This window comes from Podarcis bocagei (genome assembly GCF_964188305.1).
Source record: "Podarcis bocagei genome assembly, chromosome: 1".
Lineage (NCBI taxonomy): Eukaryota > Metazoa > Chordata > Lepidosauria > Squamata > Lacertidae > Podarcis > Podarcis bocagei.
In genome coordinates this window covers 117222433-117241984 of record NC_138125.1, presented here as the reverse complement: position 1 = coordinate 117241984, position 19552 = coordinate 117222433, and the positions used below count along the sequence as shown (strand labels likewise).

The following is a 19552-nucleotide window of genomic DNA, read 5'->3' as shown; positions in this document are numbered from 1 at the left end:
TTGCAGAATGTGGCACACACTGCCACGGGTACGTGGTCGGCTCAGTCCCATCTTGACGTGTGCACCCACCTGCAATTAGCTATAGCCTCAGATGACTCCTGCAAAAGTTCCAAAGGCAGCAGGAGGTCAATGAGAGAAATGCAATGCTTTGCAAAAGGAGGCCATGTTTCAAAGCCACAAACGGTGCAACCCCATAAATGCGTTTACTCATCAGTAAGACCCATTGGTGATCAGTGGAACTTACCCCAAGGTCGGCGGTTCGAATCCCCATGGCAGGGTGAGCTCCTGTTGCTCGGTCCCTGCTCCTGCCAACCTAGCAGTTCAAAAGCACGTCAAAGTGCAAGTAGATAAATAGGTACCACTCCAGCGGGAAGGTAAACGGCGTTTCCGTGCGCTGCTCTGGTTCGCCAGAAGCGGCTTAGTCCTGCTGGCCACATGACCCGGAAGCTGTACGCCGGCTCCCTCGGCCAATAAAACAAGATGAGCGCCACAACCCCAGAGTCGGCCACGACTGGACCTAATGGTCAGGGGTCCCCTTTACATTTAGGTCTGTATAGCAGTGGCGAGGAATCATTTTCTAGCCTCAGAGCCACATGGGGAACCTTTTTTGGGGCTGCATACCGAGGACGGGGGTGCACGAAAAGGGCAAAAGCAGGCAAAACAATGGATGCGGCTCTTAAATCTGTACAGGTTACCTTCTAGCCTTGCAAGAATCGGGGGCAACAACACAAACACACCCCTGCAAATATGTAAACTGAATTTTCAAAACTACACACTTGAAGAGCCAATTGTGGCTGTGCATACTTTAAGATGGCTTATATACTTTTTACATCTACTGTTTTTCCGTGTATTAGACGAAGGTATTTTATTAAAAATCATGTTAAAAACCTTTGCTCTCGTCTTATACACCAGGTAGTGCTGAGGGGTGACGTGCGACTGTGAGTCGGCAATCTCCCCCCCCCTCCAAAAAAAAGATGAACAACTCTGGGAAATTCTCCTTTAAAAAGCTTAACAATTCTTGGCAATCTCCCCCCATTTTCTTAATGCTGAGTCCCCCAAAATAGGGGGTGTCTTATACACCAAAAAATAGGGTAATTCACACTGCATAATTAAAACAAGATGGTGGTGATGGTGATTATTTTATGAAATAATGTCCGTGTTTAGCTGTTCATTCATGCACTTTTAGTGTCCACTCTAGGAAATCTATTCAAGTGATACAACTAAGGCTGATGGTTAAAATGATTGTGACAGACGGGTTTAGTGTTTTCAGGCTTTAAATAGACATATTTCACCAATACACGTATTTTGTTTTGATTAGTAGCTGGTAAATGATATACCAGATTAGGCAGGTGCCTTTGCTGCAGTTTTTGGCACCTCTTAAAAACCTTTTAAACTAAGCCTGTCCAAACACATATATTTGACATGTATTTTAATATGCCATTTGATTTTTACAATGTGTATTTTTAAAATGGGTTTTGTTAATATTCGGGGGGGATATTTAACTTGTTTTTAAAACATCTGATTTACAATTTAGAATTGTAGAGTTGGAAGGGTCGATAATTTTGACATATACAGTGGTACCTCGGGTTACATACGCTTCAAGTTACATACACTTCAGGTTACAGACTCTGCTAACCCAGAAATATTACCTCAGGTTAAGAACTTTGCTTCAGGGTGAGAACAGAAATCGTGCTCCGGCAGCGTGGCGGCAGCAGGAAGCCCCATTAGCTAAAGTGGTGCTTCAGGTTAAGAACAGACCTCCAGAACGAATTAAGTACTTAACCTGAGGTACCACTGTACCTTATATGGACAGCTTAGAGGTTTTGATGATTAAGCATTATATAAATCCTATCAAAATACAATTATTCTGATAAACAAGCAAGATGTTCTAAGTCTGCTCATGTCCAGATTACAGATTTTATTTAGGAAAATGAATTCCAAATGCGAAAACAGAAATAGGCACAGAGAAAAATTTGGAATACCTGTTAAGACAGTGGCTTCACAACCAGAACTGCAGATCGGAGGGCTTTCAGATTTTCAATTCTTTAACAAGAAGCCTTTGTGGTCCCTGGGGCAAGTAATGGCTAACCAGTTTTGTGACAGCTGTTACTGCATCTTGGTCTGCATCAATTAAGGTGCATTACATTCCCTCCCTTTTTTTTTTTTTTTTTTTGCATCGCAGTGTCCAATACATTATGTGAAAGAAGTCACACTGATTTCTGCCCCAGAGGGATAAGCTGTATTAGTCAGTTACAATGAAGAGTATCTTAAATGGCACTTATAAGGCTAAAAGAAACATTTACTTCATGGACTAGAGAGTTTCACCATGTCCAATGTAAAAAATACTGTTCTCGTTTGGCAGACTGTGGGTGGAATTCAATACTGGGCTATGAGAAAACATTGCATCTGCACCAGCATTTCAGCTTGCCAGATGTGTACAGCGTCTGCTGATAAACTAGGTGAATCCCACCCTATAAAACTACACGAAGAGAAGTACAAAGCAGGAAGAGGGGAAAAAATAAACGGGAGTTTGCCATTCCATTCATTCAAGCGCTTCAGATCTGAGTTGTCCTAACTGAAGTCCAGTTTTATATTTAATCACAACTTCATAATATGAGAATTTTGGCCAACAACTGGAATTATGGGGAAGTGGGGGAGAATTTAAAAAAGGCCAACTTGCAGTTTACACAGACAGGTGAAAAATCTAAGGGACTTCTGGTCTGCCAATAGCTGTTTTGTTCCTTGTAGTCAGGAAAAAAACCCCAGAACAGTGCACAGAGGGGAGGAGGGTTGAATCGTTCTGTTTGGCAATCAGAAATGCTTGCTCTGATGGAAGGGTCAAAAGACAGCAATGTTGAATTCCTCCCAAATTGGCGGGAGAATTGATTCCCTCCCCCGATTCACGTTTATGTTTGACGGAGATAGAACAATTTTCAAAGCCGCTTCACTTGTGCTACCCTCAGTGTTGGAAAAGCCGAAGTGATTGTTCATGTTTATTGGGGGGGGGGGGGAGTCAATTATTCAAAGAGATTATAGAGCAATACACTATCTATATGGCTGGTATCCAGAAAGTTTGCCATTATCTTTAAGTATTTAGTTCTGATTTTGATGCAAGTTGAAATGCTCATCAAAACCACATTAAAAAGGTTTTTTTATATATATAAAAAAGGGGGGTGATCTTAAAATCAGAAGAGGAAAAACCCCTGAGCAAGATCCAGCATCATGTGAGCAAATACAATGGGATTTCTCCTGCCTCTCTGCATCTCTCTCTCCCACCCCCACCCCCCATATCTCTGGCTGGTCCACCAACCATCCTGAGCAGATTCTTTGAGGTTGCTGGGGGGAAGCAAAGAAAGAGGAAATCCATTGTACAATCAAGACACCAGATGATAACATTGAGCCTTGAATGAAAGCAATTCAAAATCTCAACCGTGTCTCATTTCCCATAATTATACACTTTTCAGTGGTAGTGAAATAATACTTGAGAAATCCACATGCCATCTTCATATAAATCTCTCCAAACCCATGAATCCATTTTTTTTAACAAAAGAAACATCCAGCAATCTTTGGTTATTTTAGTCCTAATTCAATGACATATCCAAACTTGCCCCAAATATGCTGAAAACATGTAAGACACTGTTCTGTTTCAACTAGAAGAGAAGTCTGGTATTGGCACTCTCTGAACTACAGGTTTTTAAGATCTAAAGAAAAATAAAATAAAATGTTATCAGCTGTGTAGGCCAGCTTTTAAAAATTGTCACCTATTCTCAACTGCATTTCCAAGAGCAGAACTTGATCCATTAACAGATTTTTTAACATAGTTGATGCTTATTCCCTCCAGATCTGATGAAACCAAAGCCTCACATTAGTTTTCTGAACTTTTTTGAAGCTCTGAATGTGAACAATGTGGGATTATCAGGTGTAAACATACACAACTGAGTTCTGTAATGTCTAAATTCTAAGCAGCAGGTTGCAGTTTTCTCATCAAAACTAATAAAAAACCGCTATCAATGTTGTTCTGCAGTACAAACAAATACAGGGGATTTGTTATTTCTGACATGAAACCTTTTAACGTCTGTACCATAATTGGAAAATCACCTAAAGAACGAAAACTAAGGAATGTGTAGCACTTTTAAAGAACATAAATAAAATTTACAAACAAGTTTGTAAAGCACTAATATTTCAGTAAAACAAATTGCTTGACTGTTTTATTATCAAAATAAACTACATTTGCTTGCTCCTGGAGTTAAAAACCTGTAAGTAGCGATCATAAAAAGATGGGTTACTGGAAACATTCAAAATTCCAATGATGTTTACAAGTACTTTGTACAAAAAGTCCTTTAAAGATGTTCCGTATGTTGCAAAAAATACAGCTTTCACCACAAGGCAGAAGTATTTGCATTTCAAAAGCAGTCTACTAGAGTCATTTGCGCCTATGTGGGGAATCGCCCCTGTGCTTTCGCCTGCCCTCATCTCTCCTTGACTCTTTAAATTGGTCCGGATATTGCCTGGGCTCATCCATCCTGGGATTGGGATAGTTACGGGGTCTCTCTCTAGACTTTGATCTGTCTTTCCCCCGTCTGTGGAGTTCACCATCCTTATCACGGCGACTGTCCCTCCCTTCGAGTTCACCATCCTTATCACGGCGACTGTCCCTCCCTTCGTTATCAGAAAAAGAATTCTGCCTTTCGGCCCTCTTCTTCTTAGATTGGCTACTTTTGCTTTCCGAAGGCATATTTCTTTCCTGATCCCTGTCCTTTCCACCGCAGTAGCTGTTCCTGTCAGCGGAATAATCTCTGTCATGGGAGAGTTTCTGTGGTGCATCATCTCTCCGACTTAAGCCTCTTGAATTCCTGTCAGCATTCCTCTCAGCACCATTTTCCCTCTCAGGCTGCCTCTTCTCTTTTTTCCTGTCAGGCTGTTTCTTACGACTTCCTTGCTTTCTCTTGGCATCTCTGTCCGAGGCTTTCTTCTTCTGTGATTTCCGCTTTCTCACATCTGAAAGGATCATAAACAGAATTTACCCCTTTAATATATTCACATTCCTTTATTTGCACGTCAAAATATATTGGCTTTATTTAAAGAACCTACAGCAGGCTTCCTCAACCTTGGCCCTCCAGATGTTTTGAGACTACAATTCCCATCTTCCCCAACCACTGCTCCTTCTTGCTATGGATCATGGGAGTTGTTGGCCAAAAACATCTGGAGGACCGAGGTTGAGGAAGCCTGACCTACAGTAAGGTGAAGGACCACCAATTTCCCACTGCAACAAAGACATTTAAGCCATTCTGGGGGGTCTTCTCAACTCTCTGGAGCAAATTGAGCTGCAGACAGGAGGGAAATAAACCTAAATAGACAATAAGGAATATTTTCTTCTCATGCAGTGAGACCTTTCGATCTAAGCTACAGAAAATTTTACAGATACTTTGACCATCATATTATCAAGTTGTGCTCTGGGTACTGAGCTTGAGTTAGTAACTGTGGATGAGTTCATTTCCTTCTCTTTGCTGAAGGTTTTTCCAAAACCTTGTGGGAGATATTTAGCTTGCTCTGTTATTTGGACAACCACTCAGAGAAAAAGAGAGAAAAATCTATGTAATGTCAGCACTGCTCATACTACTATTTCCTACAGACTTTATTAGATTTTAAAAGTCAGGAAAGACAGTTCAATTCAGCTCCATTTTACTTTCCTCTCAAAATCCAGAGGGCCAAATAATTTGGACTACTTAAAAATAATTTTATTCCCCATCTGTGTACTGGTTTCATTTTTACATTTAGATCAGTAAACAGGTAGGGAAGGGGGGGATATTTAACATGGGAACTGGAACTCTAGACCATGTAAAAAGTATCTTAGGAGACGCATATTCTTTACCTTTACTCAAGTTCTTAGTACTCAAGGTAACTTCCGTGCTGCAACATGAGCCCTTGCATGTGCCCTAGACTAATGGATGTGCATGCAGTTCTTTCTTTGTACTATTTTAAGAATTTGCAACTAGAAATTGGGACTTAAAATATGAGCTGCCAAGGTATATTCACCATCAGCAATAATATGCTAAACAGACTCGCTGTTGGGACGAAAAGATGACTACACAGCACATCACTGAAAACTGACCGTACTTCTTCCTACTGCATGTATTGTACAACATGCTGACCAGATTCATCTTCCTGTCTTTAGATAACAAGGAATTGGCTGATCTGTCTTCAGTGGCAAAAAAGCCCTCCTTGAAGTGGACAGTTATGCCAAAATGTTAAGCCACATGCCTTTGGAGGATCTGGAGTGGGGGAAAGGGGGAGCAGAAATGTCTCCTTATATGAGCAGAAAGAGTCTCACAATACTTTGGATCAAAATCACCATACCTCATATACATTGCCTCTATGGTCCTTGCAACGAAGCAGTAAGGTATCGTTATCCCCCTGTCACAGACATAACTTGCCTAGAATCGTCCAGTGATAAAGTAAGATATGCTGGGCTTCCTACGCATGTTCTTAACTTCTATACTATACCAATAAAATGAGCAGTTCCTGACCATAATGCTCTCAGCACAGCAGCTTTAATGCTGTGTTGTGATATGATGAATTAAGTTGTCAGTAACTGTCCCATGGTCTGACTTTTAACTGAAAGTTACAATGAAGTTTCAAAAGGGTGATGATCCTTCAGATTACAGTGGTACCTCGGGTTACATACGCTTCAGGTTAGATTCCGCTAACCCAGAAATAGTACTTCAGGTTAAGAACTTTGCTTCAGGATGAGAACAGAAATCGCACAACGGCGCAGCAGCAGCGGCAGGCCCCATTAGCTAAAGTGGTACCTCAGGTTAAGAACAGTTTCAGGTTAAGAACGGACCTTCAGAACCAATTAAGTACATAACCAGAGGTACCATTGTATTTATTTTCAGTCGTTTGACCTCTCAAATTTAAGTCTTTGATTTTCCCTTGATTGTAGGGCTATAAGTTAATTTTAGTGCAGTTTTGTCCCTGCCCACCCAACCTTATGCTGGAGTACAAATTTAACATGCTGGGCATTTTGAGAAGTAATTCAATGTGGTTTGGAGACACTGGGATTTTAAAGGAGATACATGAAGGAAAGCCCAGTGGCATTTGTATAGAGGCATATAGCAAACTTAAGTATCTGTTAAAATATAAAGACCTGCATTCCCCTTTACAAAAAGATACAGTAGGGTAAAACCAATGAAGCTTTAGCACAGTAGTCAAGTTTTATAGTAGTATCTTCTTGAGTTTTCTGGTACAACCCTGAGGTCTGAATGTTGCTGAAAACAAAGTTTTGACTCCCACTACTACTGCTAGATAGACATTCTAGATATCCTCTGCCAGACATTCTGGAAGCACTCCTTTAAAATAATGCAACATCTTCATTGTTGCAGAATTACACGAAGATAAAAAGTACAATTTGAACAGCAGCAAACTACTAGCCTGAAGTTCTCTTCACAAAACTTTGCAAGTAAAAGAGAAGCTGACTCTTGCATCAAAGAGTCCAAGTACCCCTGGCTTTTCATCATTTTGGCAATATTTCTGCTTGTGGTGTACAAAAAAATGAAAGAAATCGTAACAATTCAGAGCATACCGCTGAGACTATCAAATCATTTCATTAGGGTATCTTTTTCCCCCCCTCCAATGGGAGAAAGGATAAAACATTAGAAGAGAACGTATTAAATTAAAACTGAACAGCAAAAAGAAAGAAAGCAAGCCCTGCGCACTCTAGCAGAATCCGTTAATTTGTCACCAAGGACATCCCTGGTTCCCATCTTGCTGCAGCTGTCTATGCAGAAGCCATCTGGCTCTCTGCTGAAATGCCACTTCCCTGACCCCGCTTCCATTCTGCCTTCCTTTACTGCTCTGGTGTTACTGATGAGTTGCCTGGTAATAGCAATAAAAAGCAAACGCCGCAAATTACAGAGGGCTGCTTTTCATGCATTCATAACCTGCACTGGGTTTTTGTGAATCAGAAGACTTCTGCTCTTAAATCCCACCAATAAATCTAATTTATTTTAAGTCAGCATGCTTCTTGCCTGCATAAGCTCATGCTGGGCGATCATCTGCTCTCACAGCTAACTGCGTGCGTGATCCAGACTGGGCTAGCCGGCATTATTGGACTTAATAAGGTTCAATTATATAATTCATATCAACTAGTTGGAATGAAAAGTCAGTAGAAACACTCGCTCAAAAATACTAATTATAGAATGGAAGTTACTAGATATACTGTGCTGCTGTCAGCAAAAGTACCTTGGACCCAGAAAGAAAAACACAATACAAGCTGTTTTACGTTCAGTCATAATAATGGTAGAATGCTACCATAAATATTTTCTGCTTCAGATACACATATCTGACACACACGTACACAGCAACAGAGAAAGAGCTGCTTATTGTTTGTTAAACTGACAAAACAGGCGGAGAAAATAACTTGTTTACACACCGGCACTGCCTAAGGCGGGGAGAGAGGATTTAAAGGTGACCCTTTAGCTCCGAACACACCGTTGTCCACATTGGTAGTTCAGTATCTCACTGCTGAACAGCTTGAAGTGAGTTCTTCTGCGTCACTATGATACGATGGCCATGCAATAGGCTTGTTTGGCTGCCTATTACAAGGCACGACATGAGCCATTCTAATTATCCAGGTGCTCACATTTTGAAACCTTCAATTGTGCAAACGAGTCAGATCCGGTTTTTCTGCAGACTAGCCACTCACAAGTGTGCTCAAGCTGCAATTCCAAACACACCTACTAGGGACTATGACCCATTTAAACACAGCAGGGCTTACCCTGGGATAAAACTATTTTTCCAAACAAGGAAAGGGCTAGTTATCAATATTTATTTCTTTCTTTTTACCATGTATCCTTTTCATTTTCAAGCTAACAACTCCATGTGTAAATAATTATGAAAATAATCGTAAACCAGTCTCCCAACAAGGTGATCTGACTTACTGAAATCACATGGGGCTGTGGTTGAAATGCAAACATTTGTATTTGCCTAGATTTAAAATGTCGGCTTTGTTTTACAATAAAATACCTAACATTATCCAGATTAGTCTGGGAAAGAGTTATACGTGCCGTTTTCAGGCTGACAATGCATTGTTGAAAAGACTCCTTCAAGTTTCAAATAGCTAAAATCAACAGCACACAGGAACTAATAAATGAGTAAATAGACGCTGCTATTTTTCCCCTCAGTTAATGTGCACCAGGGCATGCAGAGTAAAAAAAGAAAGAGAAAAAAGGTGGAACTGAGTACCAGAGTCACTGCTGCGCTCACTGTCAGATGATGATTCACTTTCACTGGAGGACTCTGAACTGCTGCTGCTGCTGTCGCTACTGTCATCCTCTGAACTGGACGAATCAGATTCTGAAGATGAAGACGAATCTGAGGACTCCACATCTTGCTTCTGCGTCATGATAATTTTTGGTGCATTCTTTAGATGTTCACGTAGCTCATCGCTAGTTAAAACACATTTAGCACGTTATAATTTAATTGGCTGGTGCAAAGGCAAAGCGTTACTTCTCTCAGCTGTGTGTCCCAAATGTGAACTCGTTTGTTTGTTTTTGCTTCACAAAACTGACCCAGGTACCACTGAGCCAGTCCCTATCTGCAAAGCCCCACCCTCTGTTTTCTGCTCTGTGAAGCCCCATCCCACCATCTGTTTCTTTTTGAGATGACGAAATATGGTACCGGGGTGTGGACTGGATTATATGACACCTGCCACTGATTTGTCCTGCAGACATGGCGTACGATGTGGTCTGCAGACATGGACTGAGAACACTCCCCTCCCCACCCCCCACCCAATACTCCTACATGCCCACGTGTGTTTGAAAAGGACCTGGGCAGGTAGTGCCGGTTACACTGGCAATTGCCACACTCTGGGGGATTCCCTATGATATCAATCGCACAATCTGGGTTACGCACATTGGATTCTACACATGCAGGCTGAACAATGTGCAGACATCAAAGGCAGGGAAGGTAGAGAAGAAGTTTGTTATCTACCTAGCATGTATATGGGCCAGTTCATGGAACTGTTAACATCTCGCTGTTAACCCTGACTGCTTTTATTGTGTAACAAAATGGATTTCCTTACGTCAGTCCTCCAAGACCAATCGAAGTGAAGAAATTGATGGCGAATCTAGTATTTCTTGGGTTATCCCGAGGTAGCAAACCTTCAAAGAATGGCTGCAGAGTTCTGTTAAAGATGAAACATGGCAACAATACTTTAAAATGCTGGATAGCTGTAAACTAAAAATATACATTCAATTTTGATCCAGAGGCGATTTAGAAATGTCATTAAAAAAAATTTTCTGAGCTACTTTAATTCTGAAAGAAGCAAAAACAGGATGGTTCTATTTATGCAGCAGTACACATACAGATAGAATCTATGGCCCTTTTAAAATGTAAACATATATTAAACTGCCAGAGATTTAAGGCAACTAGGTCCCTAGACAACTAAATGTCTCTCATATCAAACTTAAAACAATTAGGGATAATAAAAGTTAATTTTGTAAGTCCAAAAATAATGGGCCTGGATCAATATATTTCTCTTTACTACAATAAGTAATGTCAAGCTAGCCAACAGATCAGCTCTGTCCAAAAGAAACAGGTGTTTTGTGATTAAACATTTCAAAATCAATATTGCACAGCAAGGCTATCTCTAATTTACCATGTACCTAAACAAGTCTTAAAATCTTTGACAGTTGCTCTAATTTGAGAATTGCTATAAAGATACACACACACACACACAACCAAATGCTTGGGCTCGGGAAAGTTGCCCATGTTTCCCCCCAAAGCATTGAGCGCTGAAACAAAACATGCATTTAAACATTCTGAAATTAAGAATGATATTCATCTACCAGTCTTAAGACAGTACGGGTCAATAATGCAAGAATTGTTAGTATCTACCCATTTTGCTCAATCAAAAGTCCTCTGCATTTTTCAACTGTCCAAATTTCTACACTAACAAATGTTGGCTCTTCATATTATTTTGCATCTCATTCTTTGGGGCCAACACAGCAACAAGACGGTTAGATTCATCATAATTTACAACCTTCTAAAAAGATGCTTCCATAAAAAAATAGTTTTGCCAGGAGTTTAATGAAAGGTTTGGAACATGTGTTACCATGAACGTATGAAGTGAAGGGTGCAGATGGGAAAAAAATAAAAACAAGAAGCCAACTAAAAGTAGATGGTCTGGCAGTGGGAGGGAAAAAAACGAGGTAGATGAAGTGATGGCTATTGTGCTTGATGTGTTGATGTGCTGTTTTTTGACACAAGATCAGTGGTAAATGCCAGGCATTTGTGAGTTAATTAAAGATGAGGCTAGTCTAGTAATTACGGTCTGGTCATAAATATGGGTGAGCCAGCATCTAGATTCCACTGAAATAATGATGGCTTGGAAGATGTGTGGTTCTCTCTTGGGGTAGTATTGGGAGTCTGGGTTCCATCTGGTTTGGGGTGGCTGTTAGGAATTTTTTAGCATGTATTAGGTTTTTCACCTGTCTTGTTTTTAAGGAGGCGTTTTCCATATTTCACTCTACTTCCCTATGTCTGTCTTATGTCATACTAAAGAATATTACACCCTGCCCATTTTCTGATGAACGCAAGTATATTATGAGTCTCAAAAACAAAGCCAAGCCACAGACCACCTACTTTTGAAAACTTAGATAACTCTATGGTAGTTACCTCTGCAAAGCAATCTTTTGAACAAAATGTGGGGTAGCCCCTAATAAGCAAAGGATTTTAGGTACAGGGGTACCTCTGGATGCGAACGGGATCCGTTCTGGAGCCCCGTTCGCATCCTGAAGCAAACCCAATCTGCGTCTGCCACGATTTGCCACTTCCGCACATGTGTGACGTCATTTTGAGTGTCTGCGCATGCATGAGCAACGAAACCTGGAAGTAATGTGCTCCGTTATTCTGGGTCGCCGCAGAGCGTAACCTGAAAACGCTCAACCTGAAGCAACTTTAACCAGAGGTATGACTATACTAAAAAGTACAGAAGACCATAAATTTGTGATCTCAACCTGCAAAGATTTAGTTTGGGGGGGGAGGCAAGGGATGGGACCACAGACCCCCTGGGTGCGTTCTGCGGACCCTCCAGACCCCTAATTGGGAACCACTGCTTTAGGGCTTTACAAATAAATTTGAGACCCTTAAGCAGGCATGGTGGTGCAAGGGCTGCCTGTGCAAACTGTTAAACACCAGCGTTATGTGGTGGCAACAGCCTGACCTTTGTCAATACTACAGCCACAGCATTTTGTGCCAACCAGAGCTTCCCAATCAGTCCCAAGGGTAGTCCCACCTAGAGTGCTTTGCAGGAATCAAGTCTTCAGGTCACCAATGCATCAATCGGCTCCAAAGGATTACAGTGACCAGGGCTTGCTCACATCAAGACACTGTAAAACTAGCTTGCAGTGTGAAGCTTCTACTTACTCATCTTTCAATCTTGCATTAAGATTAGGAAGTCCCATGTATTCACTGAGTCCCTGGAAGAAGATTTTAACAAAAATCCTACTGGAGGACGTTGTAGTTTCTTCGCTTAGCGTTATGCATTCAAGAACCTACAAGTCAAAGTAATAGTGGGTTAATGCTAAACATCCTCTCCCCCACTTTAAAACAATCTAGTTTATTATTTGTTCCCCAAATAGTAAGTTCTAGACTTGGCTCCAGCTGACAGAGACAACTTTGGCCTATTCTTCCCTCCACTTGTGACCTCACAGTACCAGCCCCTACATGGTTCTGGAATGCTGGGGGACAGTGAGGGAAGAGGCAGGGGGAGCTGGGAAATTGCCTAGTGGGATTTCTCCAGATTAAAAGCCTTATCTGGACAAGAGGCATCTTTCTGCCTAGAGATGGCAATGCCTGGATCCGGCACACATGCGTGGTCTTTCTTTTAAATAACAAATTCATACAAACTTCAGATGACTTCGCAGCTGCCATCACATAGCTTTGACACTTTCCGTTCATTTAACATCCGGTCTCAATTCCAAACAGTTTATCTGAACTTGTTCCTGAAATGAGGCTTCAAAGCTCTCACCTGTCAGTGCCAAAACAAACCTGGCGCTCAGCTCAGGGTATGACTTCTGGCAGATCCCACCTACATTTTTAAGTGTTGCAAGACAGATCAATTTTGCCTTTTCAGAAAGCATTTTCTACTCACACTCCACGGAAGCGAATCTGTATATAAAAGATGCGCAAACATCTTGGCAACGTTCCTCAACTTGTTTGTTTCCAGCCGGTGTATTGTGTCATACTGCTCTTTGAAAATGGCTTCAAATGCTTCCATGTATTCTTTTTTCAACATACAGAAGCGCTGAAAATGCAGGACACAGTTAAGAAGGGGAAAGAAAGAGTTTAGAAACTGAATATAGAAGTATGGCGGACCAAAACAGGAAAACAATGAAGAGACTGTATAAATCTTAATTTTCAAATATTGGCTTGGGTCCTAAAGCTCCTTGGGGGCAAAGCAAAGACACTTCTGCCCCATGTTTGGGGTAGTGCTTTGCAAGGTTATGGGGAACACGAATGAATGGGAAAGTCAGTAAATTGCAGGTGGGCAGCAGTGTCTTCCTTTCAAGCAGCAAGTAGGGAGCCTCAGGCCTAAGACCTTATGCACTGCTGTCCTCCATGCTTCTCTGTTCAGAGAAAACACTTCAAACTCCTATAGAAATAGTGCTGGGGAAAAAATGGCTTGGATCCTAATTTCCTTTCCATGGATGGCATAGAATTCCACACTAGTTAAAGATGAGCTTCTTATAGCTTTGTAGACTCCAAATAAAAAACAGGTTTTGAGTTTTAAAATCACGGTTGCTAAGGGAAGGCTCAAAAACAAAGGAGAAAACCTTAACGGTAATCTAGCTCTAGGTCTTTTTTTGCGGCCCTCGGCAACATTGGACACCTGCCCCAGCCCTCCCAACCCCTTCACAAAGCCTAGTTAGCACTTTCCCAGCTTTGGAAAGGCAGTGGAGCCCTCAGGCCTCCTGCCGGAAGCCAGTGCCTTGCTAAGTTGACTTCGGGAACGCAGCCTAAGGGGTGGGGCATCACATTTTGGGCTCCCTCCCTTCTCCCAGGCACAACAAAGCAGTGTGTGGCCCATGGGTTCTGTGTTGAAGTGCTCTTGCCGCCACTTGGTAGGAAAAGTTGGGCTGCCCTGATCTAGTTCAGCTCCCTGGAAGCCAATGTCAGCTAGCCGGCCCGACTCGGAAACAAAAAGGAAAAAATGCAACACATCTTGGCTAGCTTTTAAATCATGTGATTTCCCAACTAATCCTGAAAGGAAATGTGTCCCTTGAATATCTGGCGTAACAAAAACACTTCTGCTTAACTAACCTCGTCCTGCTAGATTTCAATAAAAGGTTGCACATGAATGGTGCCAATCTACAGTCTGTTCTATGGGATGAACATGCTTATTTAAGGACTGAGCCGCACACTCTTGATTCAGTGCTTGATGCGTGAGCCGACGCTAGCCTGATGCGAGGTGAAATTCAGCGGTATCCATGTTCTTCTGCCTGTGATATTTGATCTACGACGGCTCAACCTTGCATTCTGCAAACGCCGAAACTGCATTTGTAAACCAGCCCTTTTTTACAGGGTGCTGAATAGGATGTTTGTGCATTATGTGTGCCATCTACGGAACAAGCAACTCACCCCAGCCAGTAAACCAAAGAATTTCTCGTATGTTCTCTGCTGAGCGCAACAGTCAAGGATCATGTTGCACAATTCTTTCTGTTGGGAGAAGGAGGAAAAACTCATAAAATCCTATGTATCAACAGAAATTAATTACAGTACTTTTCTTTTTTAAAAAAAATAATATTGCAGCAACACATACTGAAAATAGGAAGCCAGAGATTTATTTGCACACCTAATGAAAGTGTGAAATACATTAGAAACACATTAGAAATAAATTATAGTAATAATAATAATAATTTATTATTTATACCCCGCCCATCTGGCTGGGCTTCCCCAGCCACTCTGGGCGGCTTCCAAAAGAATATTAAAATACTATAATACATCAAACATTAAAAGCTTCCCGAAACAGGGCTGCCTTCAGATGTCTTCTGAAAGCCTGGTAGTTGTTGTTCTCTTTGACATCTGGTGGGAGGGTGTTCCACAGGGAAGGCGCCACTACCGAGAAGGCCCTCTGCCTGGTTCCCTGTAACTTGGCTTCTCGCAGTGAGGGAACCGCCAGAAGGCCCTTGGTGCTGGACCTCAGTGTCCAGGTAGAACGATGGGGGTGGAGACGCTCCTTCAGATATACTGGACCAAGGCCGTTTACAGTGGTACCTCACAAGACGAATGCCTCGCAAGACAAAAAACTCGCTAGACGAAAGGTTTTTCCGTTTTCGATTTGCCTCACAAGACGAATTTCCCTATGGGCTTGTTTCGCAAGACGAAAACGTCTCGCAACTTTGTTTCCTTTGTCTAAAAACAAAGACATGTTTTGTTTATAAAGTTAATTTATTTTCCCTTCAATTTTTGAACTGCTCTTTACAGTATGTGTGACTTTAAAGAGCAGTTAATAAACTGTTGTTGTACCAAATTTGGCTTTGTTTGGACTTTTTTTGACCATAGGAACGCATTAATTGATTTTCAATGCATTCCTATGGGATTTCGTGATTCGCAAGACGAAAAATTCGCTAGACGACAAAACTTGCGGAACGAATTAATTTCGTCTTGCGGGTCACCACTGTATAGGTTAAATGACAACGCTGCGGGATTCAATAATAGCAATTCTACGTATATCAACCTACCCTGACTTGCTTTCGGAACAGGAAATCACTCTTAAAAGGGATTTTTAAAAATAATATAATCTTCCACTAGTAAAGGATTACGACCTAGCCTTTTAATTCTTTTTGCTACAATATGGCGTACTGAAACATTTCTCTTCAACACACTGTGTTGACAGAACACAAGCTGGTTTTACAGTTACTCTATATTAAACAAGACCAAAACCAAAAATATATTCAGAAAGAGACTGTTACTTTGTTGTGGTGGTGGCGAGGGCAAACTAATCTGTCTCTTAAAAGCTTTCTTTTCTAATATATGTCATTAGTTTAATATATCAGGGCGCATATTAACTTTCTTACATTGTTTTATTGTAGTAATGTTGCAGTCAATCAGTTTCCATACAATAAAACAGGGCAAAGTGCTGATGTTGTTACTGGTGGAGTCAGCATGACTTGCAGAACAAATTACTTTCTGCTCTCTTAACTGCAGTTACAACATTTTAATATCCCCTGTGGGTTAAAGTAATTAAATATTTTAACATTTTAATTAAATATTACAATGATTCTTAGCAGAATATCTCGAGTAGCCACGTGCAGGAAAACAAATTTGCCTATAAAGACACTACTGCTTCCACCTTCCAAAAGGAGAGGCTGGGACCAAAGTGCCCGTCTTCAAGATTAAACGTTAACATGTTTTTAATTACTGTATATGATGGAAGGCAGGGATTCAGTGGCAGCTTCAAAGCTGAATAGCCATTTAGGTTTTTAAACCTTTTTGTAAAAGCAGCATTAGAATTTTCACAGCTGAGTCCTCAACCCTTTATTACTGTGCTTTGCTTTCTTCAAGTTGGGCTTTGTTTAAAACTTGCCATTTAGGTTTTCAAACCATTTTTGTAAATTCAGTATTAGTAACTGTACTTTTGAGTCCTCTATCCTTTATTACTGCGCTTTGCTTTACCTGGGTCGAGCTAGGATTATAATACTTCAGAATTTTGGAGGGGTTCTACCCTTTTTTGAATTTTGGTCATTTAAAGTTTATGATTTTTCTATTTCCTTCTGAGGAAACTGAATAGTTCTGTGAAATGAGCCTTATGGTGAAGATACCCAAAGCTGCCTATAAAAAAATTACAGGGGTCTCTCCTGCTGTTTGTAATATTAATAACTGACTAGTAATCTATTAATTAAATTGGATCTACTCTTGAGTATAACTTAGCCAGCTATATCCCCCCCCAAAAAAAATTAGAATCACAGAGACCCTCCAAAGGTCATCTAGTCCAACCCCCTGCAATGCAGGAATCTCAACTAAAGCATCCATGACAGATGGCCATCCAGCCTCTGGTTGAAGGATGAGCACTGTGTTTATCCCAGCTGGACAACTAAAAAAGAACTATCAACAAAAGAACAGTCTTGTGGCACCTTAAAACATAACAGGTTAATTGTAAGTAATATAAATGTCTTGATTTCTTTAGGTGCAACAAGATTCTTTCATCGTTGCCATTTTTTCTGCAGAAGATCAACACATCTCAAGGCAGCTGATGCAGAAACAGGTAACGAAGCTGCAAATTCCGAAGAGCGAGGGCAGAAGATGCAGAGGGTTTTACGACTGCAGACTTTCCGCCATTTCTAAATTCTCCCTCTCAAGTTTTAATCCAAAGTCACCACCACCTGCTTCTATTTCCCCCGAAGGCTTTTTACCACCAGATCGCTTCTCTCTCTCTCTCTAGGCATCAAGGATGTTCCTCAGATGAAAGCAGACAAAATAGTCAAAGGCAATCTTCTGACAGCATCTGGCTCCTTGGCAAGGTTTGCAGGCAACCGTGTTGGCTCTCTCTCATCTGCTTAGTTCTGCTGACCATTTTCTTACAGTATGTGTATATATATATATATATATATATATATATATATATATATATATATATATATATATATATATTACTTAAAAGCAACCTGATTCTCCATTTGAGACTAAGTGGTGCAAAACAGAACCATGCTGCCACCTCCTTCCCTGCACTTGCTAATCAGACTTAACATTTTTAGCAGTTCACTGAGAAGGAACTATTTTTAATCTATTGAATTTGTAGGGTAGCAGTGACGAGACGCGGTTGCGTAAGAGTATTTTATGTAAAAAAGCAAAAGGTATAAAGGTAAAGCTTAGGCAGAATCATCATGGCACAATCTTATATCACAGTATGCCTAGTCACGTATATTTGCAAAACAAAAAGCTGGAATGATTTAAGTTGGATTGATCAGACTTGACTCTAGATTAAAAGACCTGTTTTCTCTGTGCTGCTATGGCCTGGGGCTACCAGGATAACTCTAATGGACAGATGGCCCTTTCAATTGTGGAAGAGTGATCACAGTCCCTCATCTTTAAAATAAACTCCACTTTTAATATTAATGTTGTATTGAATAGTTTACGTTCTATCAGTACAGCGAAACAAAAAAAAAAAAGGGGGGAAGCTAAAATAAAACCGGAATTGGGGCAGAGTGCAACTGTTAGGGGGAGACATTCATAGGTTTTGTTCATTTACAAGGTTATAAAATAAAGAGTTCAGTGTAGGCTTGCCATGTAGTTTGGCAAGTATTTAATTTCTCTGTATCTAGTTCACATAAGGCAAACTCCCATACATGACTCCTAGTCTCCTCTACCACTTTCCAAGATGTTTGAGGCGGTCCTGCAGCCATACAAGGAAGTGCCTAACATGTCCCTGATCAACTAGAAACTTTCAATGGCAGAAGGTTCTGCTGCAAAAGAGAGTAATGGTTATGCCGTCAGAAATGAATTTAGAAGGCTGCTTACAAAAATAAGTGGGAAGTGGCAAGACATGGGGATAGAAAAGGGTACAGATTTTGCAGTGTGCAGTCCTAAAATCCAGCCTGATTTGGACACAGCATAAAGTCTTGGTTTAATGCTATGCAAATGAGCAGGCATGGGACTTGAAGTTGTGTGGTCCCTCACCCTCTCCCATCTAGTGAAGCCGTAAAGAGAATGGAAGCATCCACATTCCGTTTTCCACCAACAGCGGTTTATCACTGCAGCCCAAATGGGCAAACTGCGGATGATTTAAAGTAACGATTTACTAACATGTCATGATGCTAAGAAACGGCAGGCTCCTGCTTTGTTCTAATAGACCATGGTTTATTATGCTTCAGGTGTGCAACAATAAACTGCAGTTAACAAGGAAAATGGAAAGTAGGTGCTTCCAGTGCCTTCCTCATGGCTGGTACCAGATGATAGGCGAGTTTCAGCCTGAGATTTAGCTCTCATGTGGCAGAACTATGAAATGGGCTACTTGTTCATAAAGGGGGAAAAGGCCAAGGAAGAACCGGGCACCTCTCTTCCCCCATGATGAGTGTGGAGACGGTCTGTAAAGCGCCATGAAATCTCCAGGCTTCCTACAGGCACCGAGTTGGCCATTGTGAGCACAGGATAATAGACTAGATGGGCCACTGGCTCAATTTATGTTCCGGTATATGTGTGCATCTCCTGACCCACCAGGAGGGCACAAAGAAAGTATGCACATGTTCCAGAGGGGGAACTTTCACAACTCCGGTTTTCTTCCCTTTCTCTCTTTCCTCCATGTTGTTGTTGTTGTTGTTGAGTTGTTTAGTCATGTCCAACTCTTCGTGACCTCATGGACCAGAGCACGCCAGACACTCCTGTCTTTGCCCATGGAGTTTTCTTGGCAGGGATACTGGAGTGGCTTGCCAGTTCCTGTTCCAGGTGGATCACGTTTGGTCAAAACTCTCCACTATGACCTGCCCATCTTGGGTGGCCCTGCACAGCATAGCTCATAGCTTCTCTGAATTATTTAAGCCCCTTCGCCACAGCA

General features: G+C 41.2%; 1 protein-coding gene across 4 annotated transcripts in view; it reads right to left on the bottom strand.

Moving 5' to 3' along the window:
- Positions 1-4180: 4180 nt before the first annotated feature.
- The window catches only part of CWC22 (CWC22 spliceosome associated protein homolog), a 121828-nt gene continuing 106456 nt past the window's right edge, over positions 4181-19552 (bottom strand). For all 4 annotated transcript variants that reach the window (XM_081210898.1, XM_081210895.1, XM_081210896.1 and 1 more), the window contains exons 15-20: positions 14641-14718; positions 13154-13306; positions 12427-12554; positions 10082-10183; positions 9244-9446; positions 4181-4998 (exon numbers count right to left, since the gene is read on the bottom strand). In XM_081210898.1, the coding sequence (XP_081067024.1) occupies positions 4424-4998; positions 9244-9446; positions 10082-10183; positions 12427-12554; positions 13154-13306; positions 14641-14718 (1239 nt within the window). In that variant the 3' untranslated portion in view covers positions 4181-4423. The remainder of the gene's footprint in view (positions 4999-9243; positions 9447-10081; positions 10184-12426; positions 12555-13153; positions 13307-14640; positions 14719-19552) is intronic.